At 40.7% G+C, this 20,523-nt stretch overlaps 2 protein-coding genes across 12 annotated transcripts in view; one reads left to right on the top strand and one right to left on the bottom strand.

Annotated features, from left to right (window-relative positions):
* Positions 1-7,736, top strand: part of ATIC (5-aminoimidazole-4-carboxamide ribonucleotide formyltransferase/IMP cyclohydrolase) — a 37,376-nt gene extending 29,640 nt beyond the window's left edge. Inside the window, exons 13-16 of the mRNA XM_025404485.1 lie at positions 2,732-2,824; positions 4,710-4,892; positions 7,074-7,229; positions 7,506-7,736. Coding sequence (XP_025260270.1) covers positions 2,732-2,824; positions 4,710-4,892; positions 7,074-7,229; positions 7,506-7,625 — 552 coding nt within the window. The 3' untranslated portion in view covers positions 7,626-7,736. The remainder of the gene's footprint in view (positions 1-2,731; positions 2,825-4,709; positions 4,893-7,073; positions 7,230-7,505) is intronic.
* Positions 7,737-19,235: 11,499 nt separating this feature from the next.
* FN1 (fibronectin 1) overlaps positions 19,236-20,523 on the bottom strand; it is a 75,713-nt gene continuing 74,425 nt past the window's right edge. For 10 of the 11 annotated variants that reach the window (XM_025404476.1, XM_025404484.1, XM_025404483.1 and 7 more), the window contains 2 exons: positions 20,334-20,444; positions 19,236-20,001 (listed from right to left, as the gene is read on the bottom strand). In XM_025404476.1, the coding sequence (XP_025260261.1) occupies positions 19,930-20,001; positions 20,334-20,444 (183 nt within the window). In that variant the 3' untranslated portion in view covers positions 19,236-19,929. Of the gene's footprint in view, positions 20,002-20,231; positions 20,445-20,523 lie in introns of those variants that run through there. The other variant, XM_025404473.1, reaches the window with a different exon arrangement.

Below are 20,523 nucleotides of genomic sequence, written 5' to 3' on the forward strand. Positions count from 1 at the left end.
GTTACCCTATTTCTCCTAATGCTAGCATTTGTCACACTACGGTACAATTCCACAACCATGCCATTGACATTGATAACAGTTGAAGATACAGGACACTTTCTGGCCGGGTGCGGTGGCTCACGTCTGTAATCCCAGCACTTTGGGAGGCCGAGACGGGTGGATCATGAGGTCAGGAGATGGAGACCATCCTGGCTAACGTGGATGGGGAAACCCCGTCTCTACTAAAAATACAAAAAATTAGCCAGCCTGGTGGTGGGCACCTATGGTCCCAGCTACTTGGAAGGCTGAGGCGGAAGAATGGTGTGAGCCCTGGAGGCGGAGCTTGCAGTGAGCCCAGATCACACCACTGTACTCCAAACTGGGCGATAGAGCGAGACTCCGTCTCAAAACATAAAAAAAAATTAAAAAACATAAAGATACAGGACATTTCCAACACTGCAGTGATCCCTCATGTTCTTCTGTAGCCAGGCTCACTTGATACTGCTTCCACCCTCTCCTTACCCTTGGGCAACCACAAATCTGTTTTTCCTTTTTATAATTTTCATTCATCGTGCATTCATACACAGTTTTTTTTGTTTGTGAACATAAGGTTTTGTTTTTGTTTTTGTTTTTTGGGGAAACAGGTTCTAACTCTGTTGCCCAGGCTGGAGTGCAATGGCATGATCTTGGCTCACTGCAATCTCCGCCTCCCTGGTTCAAGTGATTCTCCTGCCTCAGCCTCCCAAGTAGCTGGGATTATAGGCATGCACCACCACACCTGGCTAATCTTTGTATTTTCAGTAAAGACGGGGTTTCACCTTGTTGTTCAGGCTGGTCTTGAACTCCTAACTCAGGTGATCCACCTGCCTTGGCCTCCCAAAGTGTTGGGATTACAGGCGTGAGCCACTGTGCCCAGCCTAAACATAAGTTTTTATTTCTCTTTGATAAATGCCCAGGGTTGTTAATTGCTTTGTGGTATGGTAGTTGCATGTTTACTAAGAAACTGCTGAATTGTTTGCTAGAGTGGCTTGTACCATTTTGTATTCCCCCCAGCAGTGGATGAGTGATCCAGTGTCTCTGCATCCTTACTAGCTTTTGGTATTGCCACCTTTTGTTTTGTTTTGTTTTTTAAAGACATTCTGATACGTGTGTATCAATATCTCACTGATTTTAATTTGCGTAATGGCTCATGATGTTGAACATTTTTTTGTGTACTTATTTGCTACCTGTGTATCCTTTTTGGTGAAATGTCTCTATGTCTTTTGCTCATTTTCTAATTAAATTTTTGACTTAACTGAGTTGTTTTGTTTTGTTTTGAGATGAAGTCTCGCTCAGTCACCTAGACTGGAGTACAGTGGCACGATCTTGTTTCACTGCAGCCTCCACCTCCCAGGTTCAAGTGATTCTCCTACCTCAGCCTCCTGAGTAGCTGGGATTACAGGAATGCGCCACCACACCTGGCTAATTTTTATATTTTTAGTAGAGACGGGGTTTCACCATGTTGGCCAGGCTGGCCTGGAACTCCTGACCTCAGGTGGTCCACCTGCCTTGGCCTCCCGAGGTGCTAGGATTACAGGCGTGAGCCACTGTGTCTGGCCTGTTACTAAGTTTTTAAAGTGTTTTTGTGTTTTAGGGCCTAGTTTGTTGTTGGATATGAGGTTTGTTAATAATTTTCTCCTAGTCTGTAGCTTGTCTTTTCATCCGCTTTAACGAGGAATCTTTTACAGAGTAAAAGTTCTTAATTTTACTGAAGTCAAATTTATCAACTATTTATCAACTTATCCATTGGCTGCAGTGAATATTCTCTGTCCCCTTAGCATACAGAGGTGGACTGTCATCCTTCTTTTCCATTTGTATTCATGCTTTATACTAAAGATAGTGATATTTTTGGGTGTTACTCTTGTTGTTCTGTTTGGTCCGGTAACTCCTAATGGTTTTTGAACGGTTTCTACTTAAGTTATTCTAAACAAAAGAGAAAATGATCCTAATTTGATTTTTCCAAACAGTCTTGGCTGTCCGTGTGCATCATAATGATTTGTGATGTCTATGAAACAGTTCTCTGCATTGGTTCTGAACATAAATTTTACCATGTCTCCAGATCGTTAAAAGTACTCTGGTCAAGAAAATATTGTTTGTCAGTTTTGGAATGGGTATGGTAGTTCTTACCTTGTGTGATATAAAAAGATTGAATCCACAATTGCTGCAAAATAACATTAGTTTGTTTCTATGGATGCATTGTGCTAAGTTCCACCACAAATGTGTTAAATATTTAAGTAAATCGTGGTAGTGTGTAGCAGGAACAGTGAATTTCCCTCTGTCATTTGAGAGGTATAACTATGTCGTAGGTCTTTTACATTAAATAGAACTAAGAAGCTTAAAGTTGGCCGGGCGTGGTGGCTCACACCTGTTGTAATCCTGGCTCTCTGGGAGGCTGAGGCAAGTAGATGACTTGAGCTCAGGAGTTCGAGACCAGCCTGGCCAACATGGTGAAACCCCATCTCTACTAAAAATACAAAAATTAGCCAGGCATGGTAGTGTGCATCTGTAATTGAAGCGTGAGAATCTCCTGAACCCGGGAGGTGGAGGTTGCAGTGAGCCAAGATAGTGCCGTTGGAGATGTCCCATTGTGTCTGGGAGACAGAGTGAGATTCTGATTCCAAAAAAACACAAAAAATAACATTTAAAAAAAGAAGCTTAAAATTAAATGAGTTTAAAAGGCCCCATGCGATTTACCATTGTGTATGTGTTTCAGTTGCCAGAGTCAGCCATCCGAGACCTCATCGTAGCCACCATTGCTGTCAAGTACACTCAGTCTAACTCCGTGTGCTACGCCAAGAATGGGCAGGTAAATGGGCTGTTGGACTTGCCTTCAGGGGACTGTTGTTTTACGAAATTATATTTAAGCATCCGTCTGCCTTAGATATTGGACAGCCTAAAAGGGAATACTTGCCAAGTGTTTCTCTTTTGGGTTTGTTAGTGTTTTCCTCAGTACCCTGGTGGGCTGTTAAAACTAATGATGATCAGAAAATATCTTTGGCACCAGGTACTTGGAACCAGGTACTCAAATTAGTTGTGCCGCTTCTTGCCTGGAGTAGGTTGGCACGTTTTGGATTAGTGAGACTCTAATAGCTGTTACAAAACTGGATTATTTACTCTTCTTTTCCCCCATTGGTAGTATTTCCAGGGAAGAGGAGGTAAGTTATGGTACTGCCACCTGCCGGCCTATATTTTTGCAGCCTGCAGGGTATTTTCACATTATTTTTTACATTGTCTTATCAAGAATCTGCTGAGTAGAAAGACTGCTAGACTAGGAGTTAACCTGTTCTTTAAGAAATCACGTTTATTGAGGCATAATTTGTATACAGTAGAATTCACCTTTTTAAATGTACAGTTTGACCAGTTTTCACAAATTTCACAGTATGTGACCGCTGCTGCAATAAAATACTGAACATTTCTCACTGTGTAATGTTAAGCAAGATATTGAACTTCTTTCCTAGTGTCCCAAGCCTCAAAATACAAGATCGAACTGATTCATCTCTGAGGTCTCTGCTAGCCTTTTCTTCACATGGTGTACTGAGCTTATCTCTTTGGCATTTGTTAAATTATTTGGCCCACACGTGATGGGGAGGCAGATGGATATGAATTAGCCTATGGCCTGAAAGACCCAAGATTGCCAATCTCTGTAGTAACAAACTCCTGGGACATTGTGTCTACTGACGTCAGGTTCTAGGAAGTTCTGTAAGTCCATGTAGAGTGAGTCCTTCTTTCCTGATGTCCAGGTGGAGGCGGCTGCACAGGTGTTTGTGGTCTCTTTTGTTCTCTTGTAGCTGTGGGCAGGGTTGCCAGCAGCTGTGCTCAGAAAGAGATGGACTGTTGGGCAGACAGCTGAGGGGCTGTTCATTGTAGGAACTAAAACCAGAAAACACACCTGTGCATTTAAGTCCTTGGTGCTTAGAATTCAACCCATAGAAATAGAGGAAGGAAGGAAGAACATTTGTACCTGGTGGAATTGTTTCTACTTTTAGCTACCCGCGTCAGATCCTTATCTCAATTTCTGAGAGTTGATATTTTAACTGTAATTTATACACTGGGGCAAAGACTTTCAAATAACCATAGTTATTTTTGTGGTCATTGGTTTTATTTATTAGTTAATTATAGAGATAAGGTCTTGCTCCGTTGCCCAGGCCAAAGTACAGTGACATGATCATAGCTCACTGTAGCCTTGGACTCCTGGGCTCAAACGATCCTCCCACTTCAGCCTCCTGAGTAGCTGGGACTACAGGTGTGCGCCACCACCCCCAGCTATTTTTTTATTTTTATTTTTTATAGAGATGAGATGTTGCCATCTTGCCCAGGCTGGTCTCCTGGGCTCAAGCGATCCTTCTGTCCTGGCCTCCCAAAGTGCTGGGATTACGGGCATGAGCCAGTGTGCCCAGCATTGGTCATTAATTTTAACTCTTTTTTTTTTTTTTTTTGGCCTCAAGCCATCAATTTTATTGAATTGTAGAATATTAATAGTCATGTCACATATCACTGAAGAGCTATAAATAGTAGTTATAAACCTCTTGTTACCCCCCTTTTAATGACTTAAAAATTATTTATATTTCTCTTGGCCTGATATGTTCCTCCACAAAACTAATAAATAGGTTTTAGAGAATGTGCACAAAAGTTCCTTTTGAGAAGAAAGTGTTGTTGGAAGAGGTGTTCACTTTAATGTCTGTGTTCCTCAGGTTATCGGCATTGGAGCAGGACAGCAGTCTCGTATACACTGCACTCGACTTGCAGGAGATAAGGCAAACTATTGGTGGCTTAGACACCATCCACAAGTGCTTTTGATGAAGTTTAAAACAGGAGTGAAGAGAGCAGAAATCTCCAATGCCATCGATCAATATGTGACTGGAACCATTGGCGAGGTGAAAGACTTGTCATTGGGTTCTGGGCTGTATTAATATTCAGTTCACCCCTTTATGTGTAACAGATTTTAGCTTTATCACTACACAGAGAAAAAGATACTTTCCTTGAAATTCTATGTTGTCTAAAATTGAGCATTGAAACTTCTTACACATTTCTCATTTTCTTCTGTCTCATGTAACTTTCTTCATTGTTTTTGACCCCTTTCTGAAGCCACAGACCTCTGTCTTGTTAAGTTGCAGCCTTGGTGTAGGTTTGTATATTGTACTTCCCCTATTGTTTATAAGCTTTTGATGACAAGGACTGCTTTTCACCTATGTCGAGGTGTCTGCCATCGTGTCAGGCATGGTACTTGCTGTCTGACAGGTCTATATTCAACATTAAATACAAATTGCTTGACGGCAGGTAACTGTAGAGTCTTCTCCCACCACATTTTCTACATGCGCCATTAATAACGTGATATATTTTGTTACATTTCATGTTCTTCTGTTTGAAGAAGGTATGTGGGAACATGACAATCACAAACGTTAGGTAGGTAGCCTGCCAGAAGAAAAGATCTAGCCCAGTTTCTGGACATATTGCGTGCCTAACAAAATGCTAGATGGAAAACAGAAGCCTGCTAATCAAATAGTAGATGGTCTTCTGAAGAGCCAATTGACTACCCTCAGTTTTTTATTCAGGAGCAGGAATCAACATAAGTGTCATTGAAGAATGAGGCTGCAGAATATAACTGAAGTACTTAAAATATCTTTTTTTTTTTTTAACTTTGATACTTGGATTTTTCTGTTTGATATTATCAGTCAACCCCTGCTACTAGTCCTGGAAGAGTCCTGGAAGTGAACAAGAGTAAAAGTACATCAAAGCTAAAACATCACCCAAGATAGAAGCACCTTGTAAAATATGATTAACCGTCTTAGTCTCTTTGTGCTGCTATGACACAATACTGCAGGCTGGGTAACTTATAAACCATAGATATTTATTTTTCATAGTTCTGGAGGCTGTGAAGTCCCAGATCAAGGTACTGGTGGGCTGAGAGTCTGGGGAGGCCTACCCTCTGCTTCCAAGATGGCACAGCCCTCTCTGGAGAGGACAGACACCGTGTCCTTCACAGAAGGGGCAAACTTCCTCTGAAGCCCTTTTATAAGTCCATAATCCATTCATGAGGGCCCCACTCTCATCGCCTAATAACCTTCTAAAGGCCTTACTTTTTAATACTGTTGCATTGAGGATTAAGTTTCAACATGAATTTTGGAGGAGATACACACACTCAAACCATAGCAAATATGAATTGTGTTTTGTCTACAACTGATTTTAGATTTAAAATAATTTTTGTATAAACGTAGTTATAGAACATTCATCCTCATCTCTTTCCTAGATTGGATATGGAGGGGTTTTATTTGAAAACTGAAAACCCTTGGAATACAATTTTTTTTTTGCCTTCTTTGCTACAGTACTATCAAAGCAGTAGATCTAAATTAGACAGTAGTCTAATTAATAGACATAAAGTAGTAGATACGAAGTAAATTTAAATTAGAGATTTTTAAAACAGTGTATTTTTATGTAAGTAGCTTAGCCAAAAATAGAAAAATTATATATATACTTGGGATAAACTGATTTAGAAAGTAAAATGGTATTATCTTTATTTGGTAAACTTAGAATCACTTTTTTTCCTTAATGAAAATGTTTCTAAAAGCATCAGAGAGATTCTAGATATGTGAACTTCCATGTAAATAATGGTGATTATTTACAGTTAAAAAGTTCTGGCCAGGCGCCATGGCTCATGCCTGTAATCCCAGCACTTTGGGAGGCCGAGGTGGGCGGGTCACAAGGTCAAGAGTTTGAGACCCTCCTGGCCAACGTGGTGAAACTCTGTCTACAAAAATACAAAAATTAGCTGGGTGTGGTGGTATGCTCTTGTAGTGCCAGGTATTTGGGAGGCTGAGGCAGGAGAATTGCTTGAACCTGGGAGGTAGAGGTTGCAGGTAGCCGAGATCGTGCCATTGCACTCCAGCCTGGTGACAGTGCAAGACTCCGTCTAAAATAAATAAATAAATAAATAATAATAATAATAAAAAGAAGTCCTAGGAAAAATGCCCAGGTGCTTTCTGGCATTGGTGCTTTGCACCAGATGGGACTAAAGACAACGTCAGACTAAGCTTCTTCCTTTCTCTCTCCCCACATAGGATGAAGATTTGATCAAGTGGAAGGCATTGTTTGAGGAAGTCCCTGAGTTACTCACTGAGGCAGAGAAGAAGGAATGGGTTGAGAAACTGACTGAAGTTTCTATCAGCTCTGATGCCTTCTTCCCTTTCAGAGATAATGTAGACAGAGCTAAAAGGGTAAGTATGGAATTGGGTGCGTTTGCCTAGAGTTGAGCATCATGTAGAAACTGTTTCAGAAATCCTGCTTTTGATTTTTTAAAGGTGTGGTAAAGTGATACAGATCGGTAATATTCAGAGAACCATTTGGCTTATCCATTGGGTGGATGGAGAGCCCAAATCTGTTGTTATTCTGCCTGTTTGAGTGGATCTTTGTTAGCATATGCTTTTTAGAGGGGCATTTAGAGTTTTGCAGGTTTTTGCATAAAGTTGCGTTTTGAAAATCAATTCCCCCAGAGTGGTGTGGCGTACATTGCGGCTCCCGCCGGTTCTGCTGCTGACAAAGTTGTGATTGAAGCCTGCGACGAACTGGGAATCATCCTCGCTCATACGAACCTTCGGCTCTTCCACCACTGATTTTACCACACGCTGCTTTTTGGCTTGCTTATGTGTAGGTGAACAGTCGCGCCTGAAACTTTATGAGAATAACTTTTTAAAAAAATAAAACAGCACCTCTTAATCACTAGATCCATAGTTTTTGGTAGTTGTGTTTTATGTTAAAGATACAGGCTCTTTCAACTGACACATGACACGTAAATGAGGAATTCCAGAGCACCCCCGCCTGCCGGAGCTCAGCCCGTCCCACAGCACTGCCTGTGTGAAACATAAACATTCACGGGAACCAGACGAACTGAGCAGCCAGAGGACATGGCACAAGTGTCTTAAAGCTCCATGTTTCCTCCTAGGGGAGTCTTCTCATGCTGGTTTTTTTTTTTAATGTATTTTTTTGAGATGGAGTCTCACTCTGTTGCCCAGGCTAGTCAATGACGTGATCTCAGCTCACTGTAACCTCCGCCTCCCAGGTTTAAGTGATTCTTCTGCCTTAGCCTCCCAAGTAGCTAGGATTACAAGCATGCACCACCACGCCTGGATAATTTTTGTATTTTTAGTAGAGACAGGGTTTCACCATGTTGGTCAGGCTGGTCTCGAACTCCTGACCTCGTGATCCACCTGCCTCGGCCTCCCAAAGTGCTGGGATTACAGGCGTGAGCCACTGCGCCCGGCCCTCATGCCATTGATTTTTAATCACACTTCTGAGAAGCTTGGTTGTCTACTTTTCAAACACAGCAGATTGGCACCTGTGAACTGGAACCTTAGAGGGGATTAGTAAGTCTTGCTGACACCCTGTATGGATAATCGAATGCATCTTTTTCTTGGTGCTAAGTGAAATGTTTCCCAGAATTTCAGCAGCCGTAGATTCACTCTCTGGAGCTACATAAAAATGTCGTCAATGTTCAGTGCTCAGAAATTGTACCCAATATTCCAGTTACAGGCTTATCACTGCAGTGGGCACAGTGGGAGGGCAGTGCCTTCCTTCGTCAGGACAGCCCTGTGCATCTGTGTGTCCTGCCTGTGTGCTTCTGACCATTCCTGTGCATTGCACCTGTGTTCAACTAAAACCCTTTGCCATTGTTCACCTTGACTGATAAGTCCTACCCTCTTCCCAAGTCTTTAACCTACCCCCCCTTGCTAAATAAAAATTTCTGAAGTTTTTTTCTTAATGGTCATGTTTCTAATTTATTTCTGCATCAGCTAGTCTTCCAGCCCCTGCATAGTACCTGCCCACATTGAAACAAGGCTGACTTGTGTGATCAGTAAAACACTGCAGAAAAAATATGACTTTTGAGGCTAGGTCCTAATGCATTGCAACTTTAACCTTGGTTTTTTGGATTACTTCCTCTGGGATAAGCCAAGGCCACGTTGTAAGATTTAAGCAGCCCTCCACAAGGAGAGAAGCCATCTTGCTTACACTTGCTGCCAGCCATATGAGTGAGCCACCTCAGAGGTGGATCCTCCAGCTCCAGTCCCAGGCAACATCTGGCTTCAACCTCTTCAGAGACCTGAGCCAGAACCGCCCAAAAGAGCTCTTGAATTCCTGACCCAGAGATACAGAGAGATGCATGCTGTCGTAAGCCACAAAGTTCTGGGATAATTATGTAGCAGTGAATAGCTAATACAGATTTTGGCTTATAAATTAAGTGTGCATGGTCTTGTTGATGGTTCTTTGGCTTGACCAAAGGTTAACATTAAGGGTATGATAATGGGAACAGGCTGGGCACTGTGTCTGCCGTCTATAATCCTAGCACTTTGAGAGGATCGCTTGAGGCCAGGAATTCAAGACCAGCCTGGGCAACATAGCAACATCCTCATCTCTAAAAAAGAAAATTTTAATTAGCTGGACGTGGTGGCTCGTGTTTGTAGTATTCTTCACATAAATGAAGAATAAATAAATGGAGAAAATACAACTCCCATGCAGAAGAATTCTAAGTAATTTACATCAACACTCCACCTTTAAGATGGGCATAACCCCCAGTCCTTAAGTGTGGCCTGTACACAGTGACTTGCTTGCAAAGAGGAGAGTATAGAAATGGGAATAAAATAGTAACTACAGTGGAGAAAACTGACACTTTCTCAGCCAGATGATCAAGGTCAACATCGATAATGTCATGTTGCTAGGAAATACCTCAAAATGGGAGAATGGCACTTTACCTTTTTGGTCTTCTTTCCAAGACCCTGTACTCAGCTTAATCATGAGAAAAACATCAGATGTAACCTAGCTGAAGGACTTTACAAAATACCTTCCTACTGTCAAGATCATCAAAAAGAAGAGAAGCATGAGAAATTGTCATGCTTAGAAGGGCCTAAGGAGACGTGATGACTAAATACAGTGTGGTGTCCTGGATAGCATCCTGGAACAGAAAAAGGACATTAGGTAAAAACTAAGAAAACCTAAAGTGGTTAGTTAATATGTATCAATATTGGTTCACTCATTGTAATAAATGTACCATGCTAATGTGAAATACTAATAAAAGGGGAAATTAGGTGTGATGTATCCTCACAATTTTTTCTGTAAACATAAAACTTAGAAAATAGGCTGGGCGTGGTGGCTCACGCCTATAATCCCAGCACTTTGGGACGCCAAGGTGGGCGGATCACCTGAGGTCAGGAGTTCAAGACCATCCTGGCCAACATAGTGAAACCCCGTCTCTACTAAGGATACAAAAATTGGCCAGGCGTGGTGGCTCACGCCTGTAGTCCCAGCACTTTGGGAGGCCGAGGTGGGCAGATCACGAGGTCAGGAGATCGAGACCATCCTGGCTAACATGGTGACACCCTCTCTCTACTAAAAAATACAAAAAAATTAGCCAGGCGTGGTGGCGGGCGCCTGTAGTCCCAGCTACTCGGGAGGCTGAGGCAGGAGAATGGCGTGAACCCGGCAGGCGGAGCTTGCAGTAGTGAGCTGAGATGGCGCCACTGCACTCTAGCCTGGATGACAGAGCGAGACTTTGTCTCAAAGAAAAAGAAAAAAAGAAATACAAAAATTAGCCAGGTATGGTGGCATGCGCCTGTAGTCCCACCTACTTGCGAGGCTGAGGCAGGAGAATTGTGAACCCGGAGGTGGAGCTTGCAGTGAGATGAGATCGCTCCACTGCACTTCAGTCTGTGTGACAGAGCAAGACTCCGTCTCAAGAAAAATTAAAAAATAAATTAAACTCTTACAAAATAAAAAGCCTATTTTAAAAAGTATATAACCACATTCAAGTATCGTACTAAAAGGATAAGTCATTTTGAATATTAAATACCCAATCACCTTTAGATCTCACCCAATGGCTAATTTTTTTTTTTTTTTTTTTTTAGTTTTTTGATTGTGCTACCCAAGCCTGGTACATCCATTGCATTTGATTGGCATATCTCAAGTGTCTTCAACAACTGGTTTCTCCTTTTTAGATTTTTTTCTTGCAGTCGATTGACTGAAGATTTTTGATCCCATAGTTTCCCACATACTGTACTGTGCCATTGCATTCCTGTGATGTCGTTTAGTTTGTGCCTCTGCTCCTTTGTTACACATTGATAGCTGTAGTTAATGTAAATTTTTTTAGTCTGATTTATTGAGAATTTAGAAAAAGGTTTTGAAACTTCCCTCCATGAGGATGAGTTTTCCAATTTCTTCCTGCAGATTTATATGTATTCACTTCATACATATTTGAGGCTAAAAACATGGACACATGTTTAAGGTTATTATTGATTTTGGTTCTGAGTTTTCTTTAATGCATTTTGTCAACCTTTCCCTTTGCACTCAGCCCATTTGTATTCAATTACTGATAATATTTGAGGTCTATTTTTACTATCCTATAAAGTTTGACCCCCTTTTAATTCCTTTCTTCTCCCCCATCACCCCTTCCCTACCCCATTCCAAACTCCTGTTGATTCCTGGACTTGAGGTTACATTTTCACTTAGCCTTTTTTTTTAAGACCAGACTAAGGTTTCTATTTACCTTCACTACGTGTATCTATTGCAGTGCCTACAGTTTCTCCTCTTGTGTTAACTGTGTGCAGTGTCTGTGTGGTGAAGCTTCTGAGACCTTATATGTCTAAGGTTTTTTTTTTTTTTTTTTTTGAGACAGATTTTCACTCATGTGGCCCAGGGTGGAGTACAATGGTGTGCTCTCGGCTCAGTGCAACCTCCACCTCCCAGGTTCAATCGATTCTCCTGCACCAGCCTCTCAAGAAGCTGGGATTATAGGTGCACGCCACCACACCCAGCTAATTTTTGTACTTTTAGTAGAGATGGGGTTTCACAATGTTAGCCAGGCTGGTCTCGAACTCCTGACCTCAGGTGATCTGCCTGCCTTGGCCTTCCAGAGTGCTGGGATTATAGGCATGAGCCACTGCACCCGGCCAACTAAGGATATTTTTATCATGCTTGTATATTTGAATTCATTTTGGCTATGCTTACAATTCTCGGTTTTAAATTCTGTAATACTTTAAAAACACTGTTCGGTTTTTTCTTGTATTCATTGTTGTATTTAAAATCTGATGTCAATCTGGTTCTTGTTCCTTCTCAGGAAACTTTTTTTTTGAGACAGAGTCGTTCGCTGTTGACCATGGCAGGCTGGAGTGCAGTGGTGTGATCTCCGCTCACCACAGCCTCTGCCTCCGTGGTTGAAGCAATTTTCATGCCTCAGCCTCTCGAATAGCTGGGACTACGCGTGTGCACCACCACACCGGCCAATTTTTGTGTTTTTAGTGGAGATGGGGGTTTCACCATGTTGCCCATACCGGTCTTGAACTCCTGACTTCAGGTGATTTACCCGCCTCAGCCTCCCAAAGTGCTGGGATTACAGGTGTGAGCCACCATGCTTTCTCAGGAAACTTTAATTTTTTCCTGGGTATTTTCAAGCTTCTATAATGTGTCTAGGTGTGGGTGTTACTCGTATTTCTCTTTGTTGGCACTCTGGGTTTTTCATTCTAGGAAACTTATTCCTGTTATTTGTGCTAATATTTCCTCTCCCATTTCTTCTCTCTGTGGTGTTTTATCCAAATGTTAGTATTTCTAAGCAATTCTGTATCTCTTAGCCTTTCTTTTATATTTTATATTTCATTTTCTTTTATTCGTCTCTCCAGATTTCTTTAGTCTGGTCTTCTAATTTACTCATGAATTCTTACAGTGTATCCATTCTGCTGTGTGTCCTGTCTATTGATCTCTTTATTTCAGGAGTTATATTTTTCACTTCAAATATTTCTGGTTTTCTTTTCCAATTGTTGGTATCATCTTTCTAGCTTTGACTATTTCTACTTCTGTTAGAATCTGTAATCTAGTATGTTACTGTTCTTTTAAAATCTGTTTACTCAAGTGTTGTGATATGTTGGCCTGTGAGCTCATTTTCCCTAACACCGGCTACCCAGCAGCACGTGCTTGAGACAGATCAACTGATGCACTCCTCACCAGCCCCAAGGGGTTCAGGAAGGACAGGTTTGAAAGAACCCTGGGGAGGAGCACCCAAGCAGCAAAAACAACCATTCTTCACTCTAGAAAACGACTCAGTTTAGGGCTGTCAACAGCTTCTTTCTCATTTTACTGTCTCACTTCCCTGCGTTTTGCGAAAAAAAGCGGTGTCCTGCCTTAAGCGAAAGTGCCACCCCTCACACACAAGCTCACTCCTGGGTTCCTCATATTTTGCTCTGTGAGGTGGTGTTTTCCTTTATATGTACTCAAGTTAATGTCGGTGGACGTAACCAGTAACCAAAGAAGTTGAGCACTTTGGGAGGGTCTGGAGCTGGAACCCCATTAACATACGTATCTACTCCAAGACTGGAGTTTCACTGGTATGCATAATGATCTTATGTCTGTTGTTTCCATGGTACTGAAGGACAGAAGATCCATGATGTAACAATGCCCTGACCAATACCAAGTGTATTTCTATTTCTATTGGGGGATTCCCTGGGCATAGGGAAAAAACAGTCCATGAAAGGGATCCTCTACTCCTCCTCCCATTGCCTTGCCCTTTGACACCTGCTTCTCTCCAGGCCACCTTTCTAAATAAAGCCCAGCCTATGTCCCTTCCTCAGAGCACAGAACCCTGCAGGCCTTTAAGCTCGCAGTGCCTTCCATTCTTGGACATTTTTATACCTTATTTTTGCCAAACACTGTGCCAGGCACAAATTTATCTTTAAAAAAAAATTGTAATGAAGTATGCATATAGAAAAGTGCATGAAATTTGTACCATTTAAAGTATAATTTTTAAGCAAACACCTGTGTCACCACCAACCAGGTCAAGAAGGAGATTTTGCTAGAAGGCCCCCACATTCCTGTCCTTGATCACGACTCCATCTTTCCTCAAGGAAATTGTCTTTGTGCCTCTTAGGACAATGACTACTTTGTTTTGTCAGTCAGTAGGTGGGCAATCTTGGGCACATAGCTTAACCATCTTGGAGTTTGATTCTTCTGTAAAATGGGGATGGATTCACTCCTCCAAGGGCTGAGTAGCTTCTGGCTAAAAGCACATAGTCTATCAGGTTCAAGTCCCACTTCTGCTACTTACAAACTATGTGATATTTAGTGATTCACTTTGCCTTTCCCTCAATTTCTATTTGTAGAATGAAATGAGAACAATACTGACCTCTTAGAGTTGCTCTGAAGAGCAAATGAGATAAAATATTGCGGGCACTTAAAATACCACCTGAGTCATGATAAATACTGTTTCAAAAAGATGCTAATTATTCTTCTCATAATGCTTTTGTGTATATGGAAGCATAGGAACTAGTGGAAGATAACCTATGGAAATTACTATGAAAAATAATAAGTCTATTTATGGATAAGTTTGTTTCAGTTTCCAAATTGGTAGCCACAAAGTTTCTGAGTTCTTTCAACCTTCATCTACTCTTACCCCACATCTCTTCCTCATGAAGGAGCAAAATTAGATTTTCTGCAACTAAAGTGGCATTTCTTAAGATTTACATAATGTAAAATTCACCATCTTAACCATTTCAAAGTGTATTGTTCAGCGGTTTTCAGTATATTCACACAATTGTGCAACAATCACCATTATCTGTTCCATAAAGTTTTCATCACTCCAAAAGGTAAGTCTTAGCCATCACTGTCCATTTCCCCTTTGCCCCAGCCCCTGGCATTCAGAAATCTACCTTTTATTTCTATAGATTTTTTTTTTTTTTTTTTTTTGAGACGGAGTCTCGCTCTGTCGCCCAGGCTGGAGTGCAGTGGCCGGATCTCAGCTCACGGCAAGCTCCGCCTCCCGGGTTCACGCCATTCTCCCGCCTCAGCCTCCCGAGTAGCTGGGACCACAGGCGCCCACCACCTCGCCCGGCTAATTTTTTGTATTTTTTTAGTAGAGACGGGGTTTCACCGTGTTAGCCAGCATGGTCTCGATCTCCTGACCTCGTGATCCGCCCGTCTCGGCCTCCCAAAGTGCTGGGATTACAGGCTTGAGCCACCGCGCCCGGCCTATTTCTATAGATTTGCCTATTCTGGACATTTTGCATAAATGGGATCACACAGTATGTGCTCTTTTGTGTCTGGCTTCAACTTAGCATAATATTTTGAAGGTTTATGTTGTAGCATGTACATTCCTTTTATGGTCAATTATTTCATTATATGGATATACCACATTTTGTTGATCGATGGACATTGGATTGTTTCCATGTTTTGGCTATTATGAGTGATGCTGCTATGAACATCTGTGTGCAAATTTTTGTGTGAACATATGTTTTCTGTTCTCTTGAGTATATGTCTAGGAATGGAACTGTGAAGTCGTATGGTGACTGTTTAACATTTTGAAGAGCTGCCAGGCTGTTTCCCACAGCAGCCACACCATTTTACATTTCCACCAACAATGAATGAGGGTTCCAGTTCCTCCACCATCGCCGTATATTTTTGAGTCAAAAATAGCTTTCCAGCACTTGGCTCAGCATCTTACATCTGAAGCTGAATTACAGAGATAGACAGGTTTCATTGTAAAGTCCTGTCCAGCATTCTGGCAAAGGCAGTGCTTCATTCTAGAATGAAATGGCCATTTACAAAGTACCAAGTTGCAAAGGGCTCAGTGGGAGACTCCTTGGCCTTTGACGAATTTTTGCCTAAGGGAGCCTGCTGCGGTGGGTAGCTTCAGGGCAGTTGACGCCAGCCCCAGTCCATCACTCGGGGCTGACTGCCTTGTACGGCTTCAACCAATGCTAATTTCAGTCCTTTGGGGGCCCCACACGAGCTATTTTAGAGGTAAATTTGGCTCCTGAGATTGTTAAAACCTGTATGTCTCTAAAGAGTAAGTAAAAAGGAATTCAAGGAAATGTAAAACACGCTTTAATATCTCATACCTGACTCTACTGAGGAATGTTAAAAAAGGAATTTCCCATTTGGGACTTTCAGCTGAAGCCCCGTTTCTCTTGCTCTTTTATTACATATTTTCTTCATTTGTAATTTATATAGGTTTCTATTTGCAATTCAAATGGAATCTTTAATGAAGTAAAACGATGTGATAATGAAAACAATGTGCATTTCAAGTATAAGTGCCATATATTCTTGAAAAAACTTTTAGTTTCTGCAAGGTCATCTTTGTGTTTCTTCTGCTTTATCAGCCTTAATGGTAATCTTTAAATGTTTCCAAACATGGGAAGTCCCAACAGTGGTCTTTTTTTTTCTTTTCTTAATAGTTGAATTGTCTCCTTCGAAAATGGGATTTTTTAATTGTAACCTGCCACATTCCCTACCACAGAAATGGGAACTTACTAAATAGGAAGCAATTTCAGCACTTAAATGTGCTGATGTGATGTTTCTTAATCACTTTAATGAGTTTCATACCACTAGAAATGGAATAGAAGTTTCAATGGAAATATGATTAAATAGAAAAGTCATTTCCTATACTTGTAATTTCCCCCTGATCATTTCTTTATTCACCTCCATAGAAAGGGTGCCCTACAGGTGTATAGCGATATTATTATACAGACTTATTTGCATAATTCACTTAGGTTATTAGAGCTGAAAACAATATAAAACATAATACATTTTATTACAAATCAAGTGTAGCAAGGCAATGTAAAACTTTAAAACGATATTTCTTTTTTAAAGTCTGATTAATATTTACTAGTTTTACCTAATTTTTCTTGAATTGTCAATTTCTTGCCTAAAAATAGATTTTTCTTTTAGCGATGCCTTTTCAATGTTGCCTGCTTAAAATAATGCTCGGGGGAAGCAATAACCTGAATCAATAAAAACGGCAAAACATCTTTGGAAATAGTTGATTCTCCTGTTTGAGATCAGGAGTAAACAAACTGTTTAGCTGGGAGCTTATCAAGCCATGCTAAAAGTGTCAGCTGACACAAAGTAAGACGCGTTAGATTGGGGTTATCATACCATGGGGTTTCCCTAAGACAAAACTCTATACTATACTATTTGCTGAGAAATAGTACGAAAGTTTTACCATTCTTGTACTGTGATGCTAAAAGAAAAGGCCATGTAAATGTGTTTAATTTGCTATTCGTTTAATTCATAAATTTAATGTAAGGAGAATCCAACAGACATTTTGGAAAGGGTGGCATTTTTCCTGACCTTAAGTGGGAAACTTGAGGTTTTTTACATTTCAACATAAAAGTAAAGGGGCTTGCTATCCATTTAGTTAATACAGTCCAACTTAAACTGCATTTTTTTTAATTTTTAATTTTGAGATGAAGTGTCACTCTGTCGCCTAGGCTGGAGTGCAATAGCACAATCTTGGCTCACTGCAACCTCCGCCTCCTGGGTTCAAATGATTCTCCTGTCTCAGCCTCCCAACTTATGGGGACCACAGGCATGTTGCCACCATGCCTGGCTAATTTTTTATTTTTTTTGTAGAGACAGGGGTCTCACCAAGTTGCTCAGGCTGGCCCCGAACTCCTGAGCTCAAGCAATCCTCCCACCTCAGCCTCTCAGAGTACTGGGATTACAGGTGTGAACCACCATTCCCGGCCCTTACACTGCATTTTAGGGTAAATATTTTTAGGTTTGTAGGTAGGCAAGTGGTTTGAAGCATCATCAGTCTCAAACCATAGCTGCTCTTTCCTTATATTTTTAGATATCAAGGCCTTTAAGCAAGATTCAGATGAAGGGCCTGCTTTACCAGCTCACCTATGAATATGGAGGCACCAGCTTACTTTCTGCAGCACATGTGTCTCAGGGGGTTGTCCCTTCCCACAGTGTATAGATTGGTATTGAGACAACATTCTCTCTCCAGGGTGCAGTGATGACCCACATATGTGAGACAGTCATTTACTGTCACCTTTATTTTGTACTTTCTGTGGTTTCTAAAAAACATACAGAGTAGCTCTCTTGGTGACTACTGGGCTGATAAAGCTGAAAGATCAGTAATGTTGAACAGAAGTCCAGGGTCTGGGTCTGTATTTTGCTAAGGAACCCTCATCTGAGCTTCATTCCCTGTAAAATTAAGCTCTAAAACCTCTCCTAAATGAGATGGCTAAATGTCAAAGCATTTTGTAAACTGTAAATCAATTCAAATGTGAGTTAGTATTTTTTTTTCAAATGAACATGAGGAAGTATCTTTCTGTATTTAGTTTTAATATTCTTTGCCAGGTATTTATTGAAATACCTTCTTTCATTGTACAATAGTGTATTTAAAAAGTGCTTTGCATATCTTGTTTATTATGAACTACTAATTTTTTATTAATTAACAATTAACTATTTGCAGTGGCACTATTTACTATTCTGAATGTCACATTTATTTATTTATTTATTTATTTATTTATTTATTTATTTATTTATTTGTGTTTTTTGACATGGAGTCTTGCTCTGTCCCCCATGCTGGAGTTCAGTGGCACAATCTCGGCTCACTGCAACTTCCGCCTCCTGGGTTCAAGCCATTCTCCTACCTCAGCCTCCCAAGTAGCTGGGACCAAAGGCACCCACCACCACGCCTGGCAATATTTGTATTTTAAATAGAGACTGAGTTTCACCATGTTGGCCAGGCTGTTCTCAAACTCCTGACCTCAGGTGATGCACCTGCCTCAGCCTCCCAAAGTGCTGGGATTACAGGTGTGAGCCACTGCGCCTGGCCTGAATGTTAAATTTAATCCCAAAGTTTGTTTCCTCAATGTTAAATTGAAAAAGAAATGACCTTTACAGATCAGGAGTAAACAAACTGTTTGGCTGGGAGTTTATCAAGCCATGCAAAAGTGTCAGCTGATCCAAAGTAAGACATGTTAGATTGGGGTTATCATACTATGGGGTTTCCCTAAGATAAAACTCTATATTATACTATTTAAATACTTTTAATATCTTAGTCATTTTTATTTTCCTTGCAGGCAATCTCTTTGAACAGAGGTTTATTCAGTAAAGGAAGGAAAGGTGGAGGAAGGAAAGAATTATAATGGTTAGAAAAGAGTAACTAAAGATTATTTCGATTATACTTCTGAAGAGCAAACTAGCAATTTTAATAAATATTTGGGTTCACTTAAACTTATTAAAGCAGAAAGTATAAGGCTGTCTCCATTAGTGCAGAGATGGAAGTGACAAAAACGAATCCGTTTTTGTAGCAACTGACTTAGAAAATCTTGTACTGAAATCAACAATTAGAGAGACTTGCACATCATAGATTTTCAAATGTTTGCTGAATTGAAAAAGAACATTGACAAGAATTATTTCCCCGCAAAGTGTCTTATGTCAAATAGATGAACTTCATGTTGTGGAATGTAAATCTTTTATTAAAACAGTTGTCTTTCCACAGTAGTAAAGCTTTGGCACATACAGTATAAAAAATAATCACCAACCATAGTTATACCAAATTCCTCTTATCAACTGCATACTAAGTGTTTTCAATACAATTTTTTCCGTATAAAAATACTGGGAAAAATTGATAAATAACAGGTAAGAGAAAGATTTCTAGGCAATTACTAGGATCATTTGGAAAAAGTGAGTACTGTGAATATTTAAAATATCACAGTAACAAGGTCATGCTTGTTCCTACAGTATCGCGGGCCAGACACTTAAGTGAAAGCAGAAGTGTTTGGGTGACTTTCCTACTTAAAATTTTGGTCATATCATTTCAATACATGTTGCATCTTGGTTGGCTGCATATGCTTTCCTATTGATCCCACACCAAATCACAAGTTAGAATCACTTCATTTAAAATACTGAGCGGTATTGAATACTTTGAAGCAGAACAGGCAATGTGCAGCCCTCATTTACGAGAAAACTCTCAGGACACTCCCAGGGTGATGCTTGGAGAAGCTGTGAGTTGAGCTGAAGCTGGAGCACTTCCTCCAGAGCAAAGGGCTTAAGAAAGAAACAAGAACTCTAAGATGGGTCTGCTAACATCACTCCAGTTTAGATGGATCTTGGCAGAGAGACACGCTTGTTCCTCTGGGTTGGAAAGATTTACTCTCGGGAATCTTCTCTGTCAGCCTGTACATCTAAAGGCATGAAGCACTCAATTGGGCAATTAACATTCTGTTAAAAAAGAAGGGAAAAAAAATTAGTGGCAAATACTGTAAAGTGTACAGAAAAAAAAAATGCGGGGAGGTGGGGACTCATGACAGCTGCTTATAAATAGGATAATATTTCTTCCTAGTTTCAAGAACCTAGCAGCATACTGGGCAATAGGAGATGTTCAAGAGTTAAATAAATGATAACTTAAACTGTATTATGGAATACAGTGTTTCACTTAAGTCATTTATGAGTTTTTTTAAAAAATTAAAATATTTGGTTCATTCTGAAGGAAGATACCTGTAGAAAGGACTGTCTAGTATGAGGGAACATACTCGTGGCGCCAATGCACTTACAGTGTTTGTTCTTTGATGGTATCTCTGAGAATACTGGTTGTAGGACTGACCAGTAGTGCCTTCGGGACTGGGTTCACCCCCAGGTCTGCGGCAGTTGTCACAGCGCCAGCCCTGAGAGAGTAGAGGCATGAAGTCAAATGGGGTTTATGATAATCTGAGGACATCGTAATTTAGTGTTTGAGTTAAAGAA

Source organism: Theropithecus gelada, chromosome 12 (genome assembly GCF_003255815.1).
Source record: "Theropithecus gelada isolate Dixy chromosome 12, Tgel_1.0, whole genome shotgun sequence".
Classification (NCBI taxonomy): domain Eukaryota; kingdom Metazoa; phylum Chordata; class Mammalia; order Primates; family Cercopithecidae; genus Theropithecus; species Theropithecus gelada.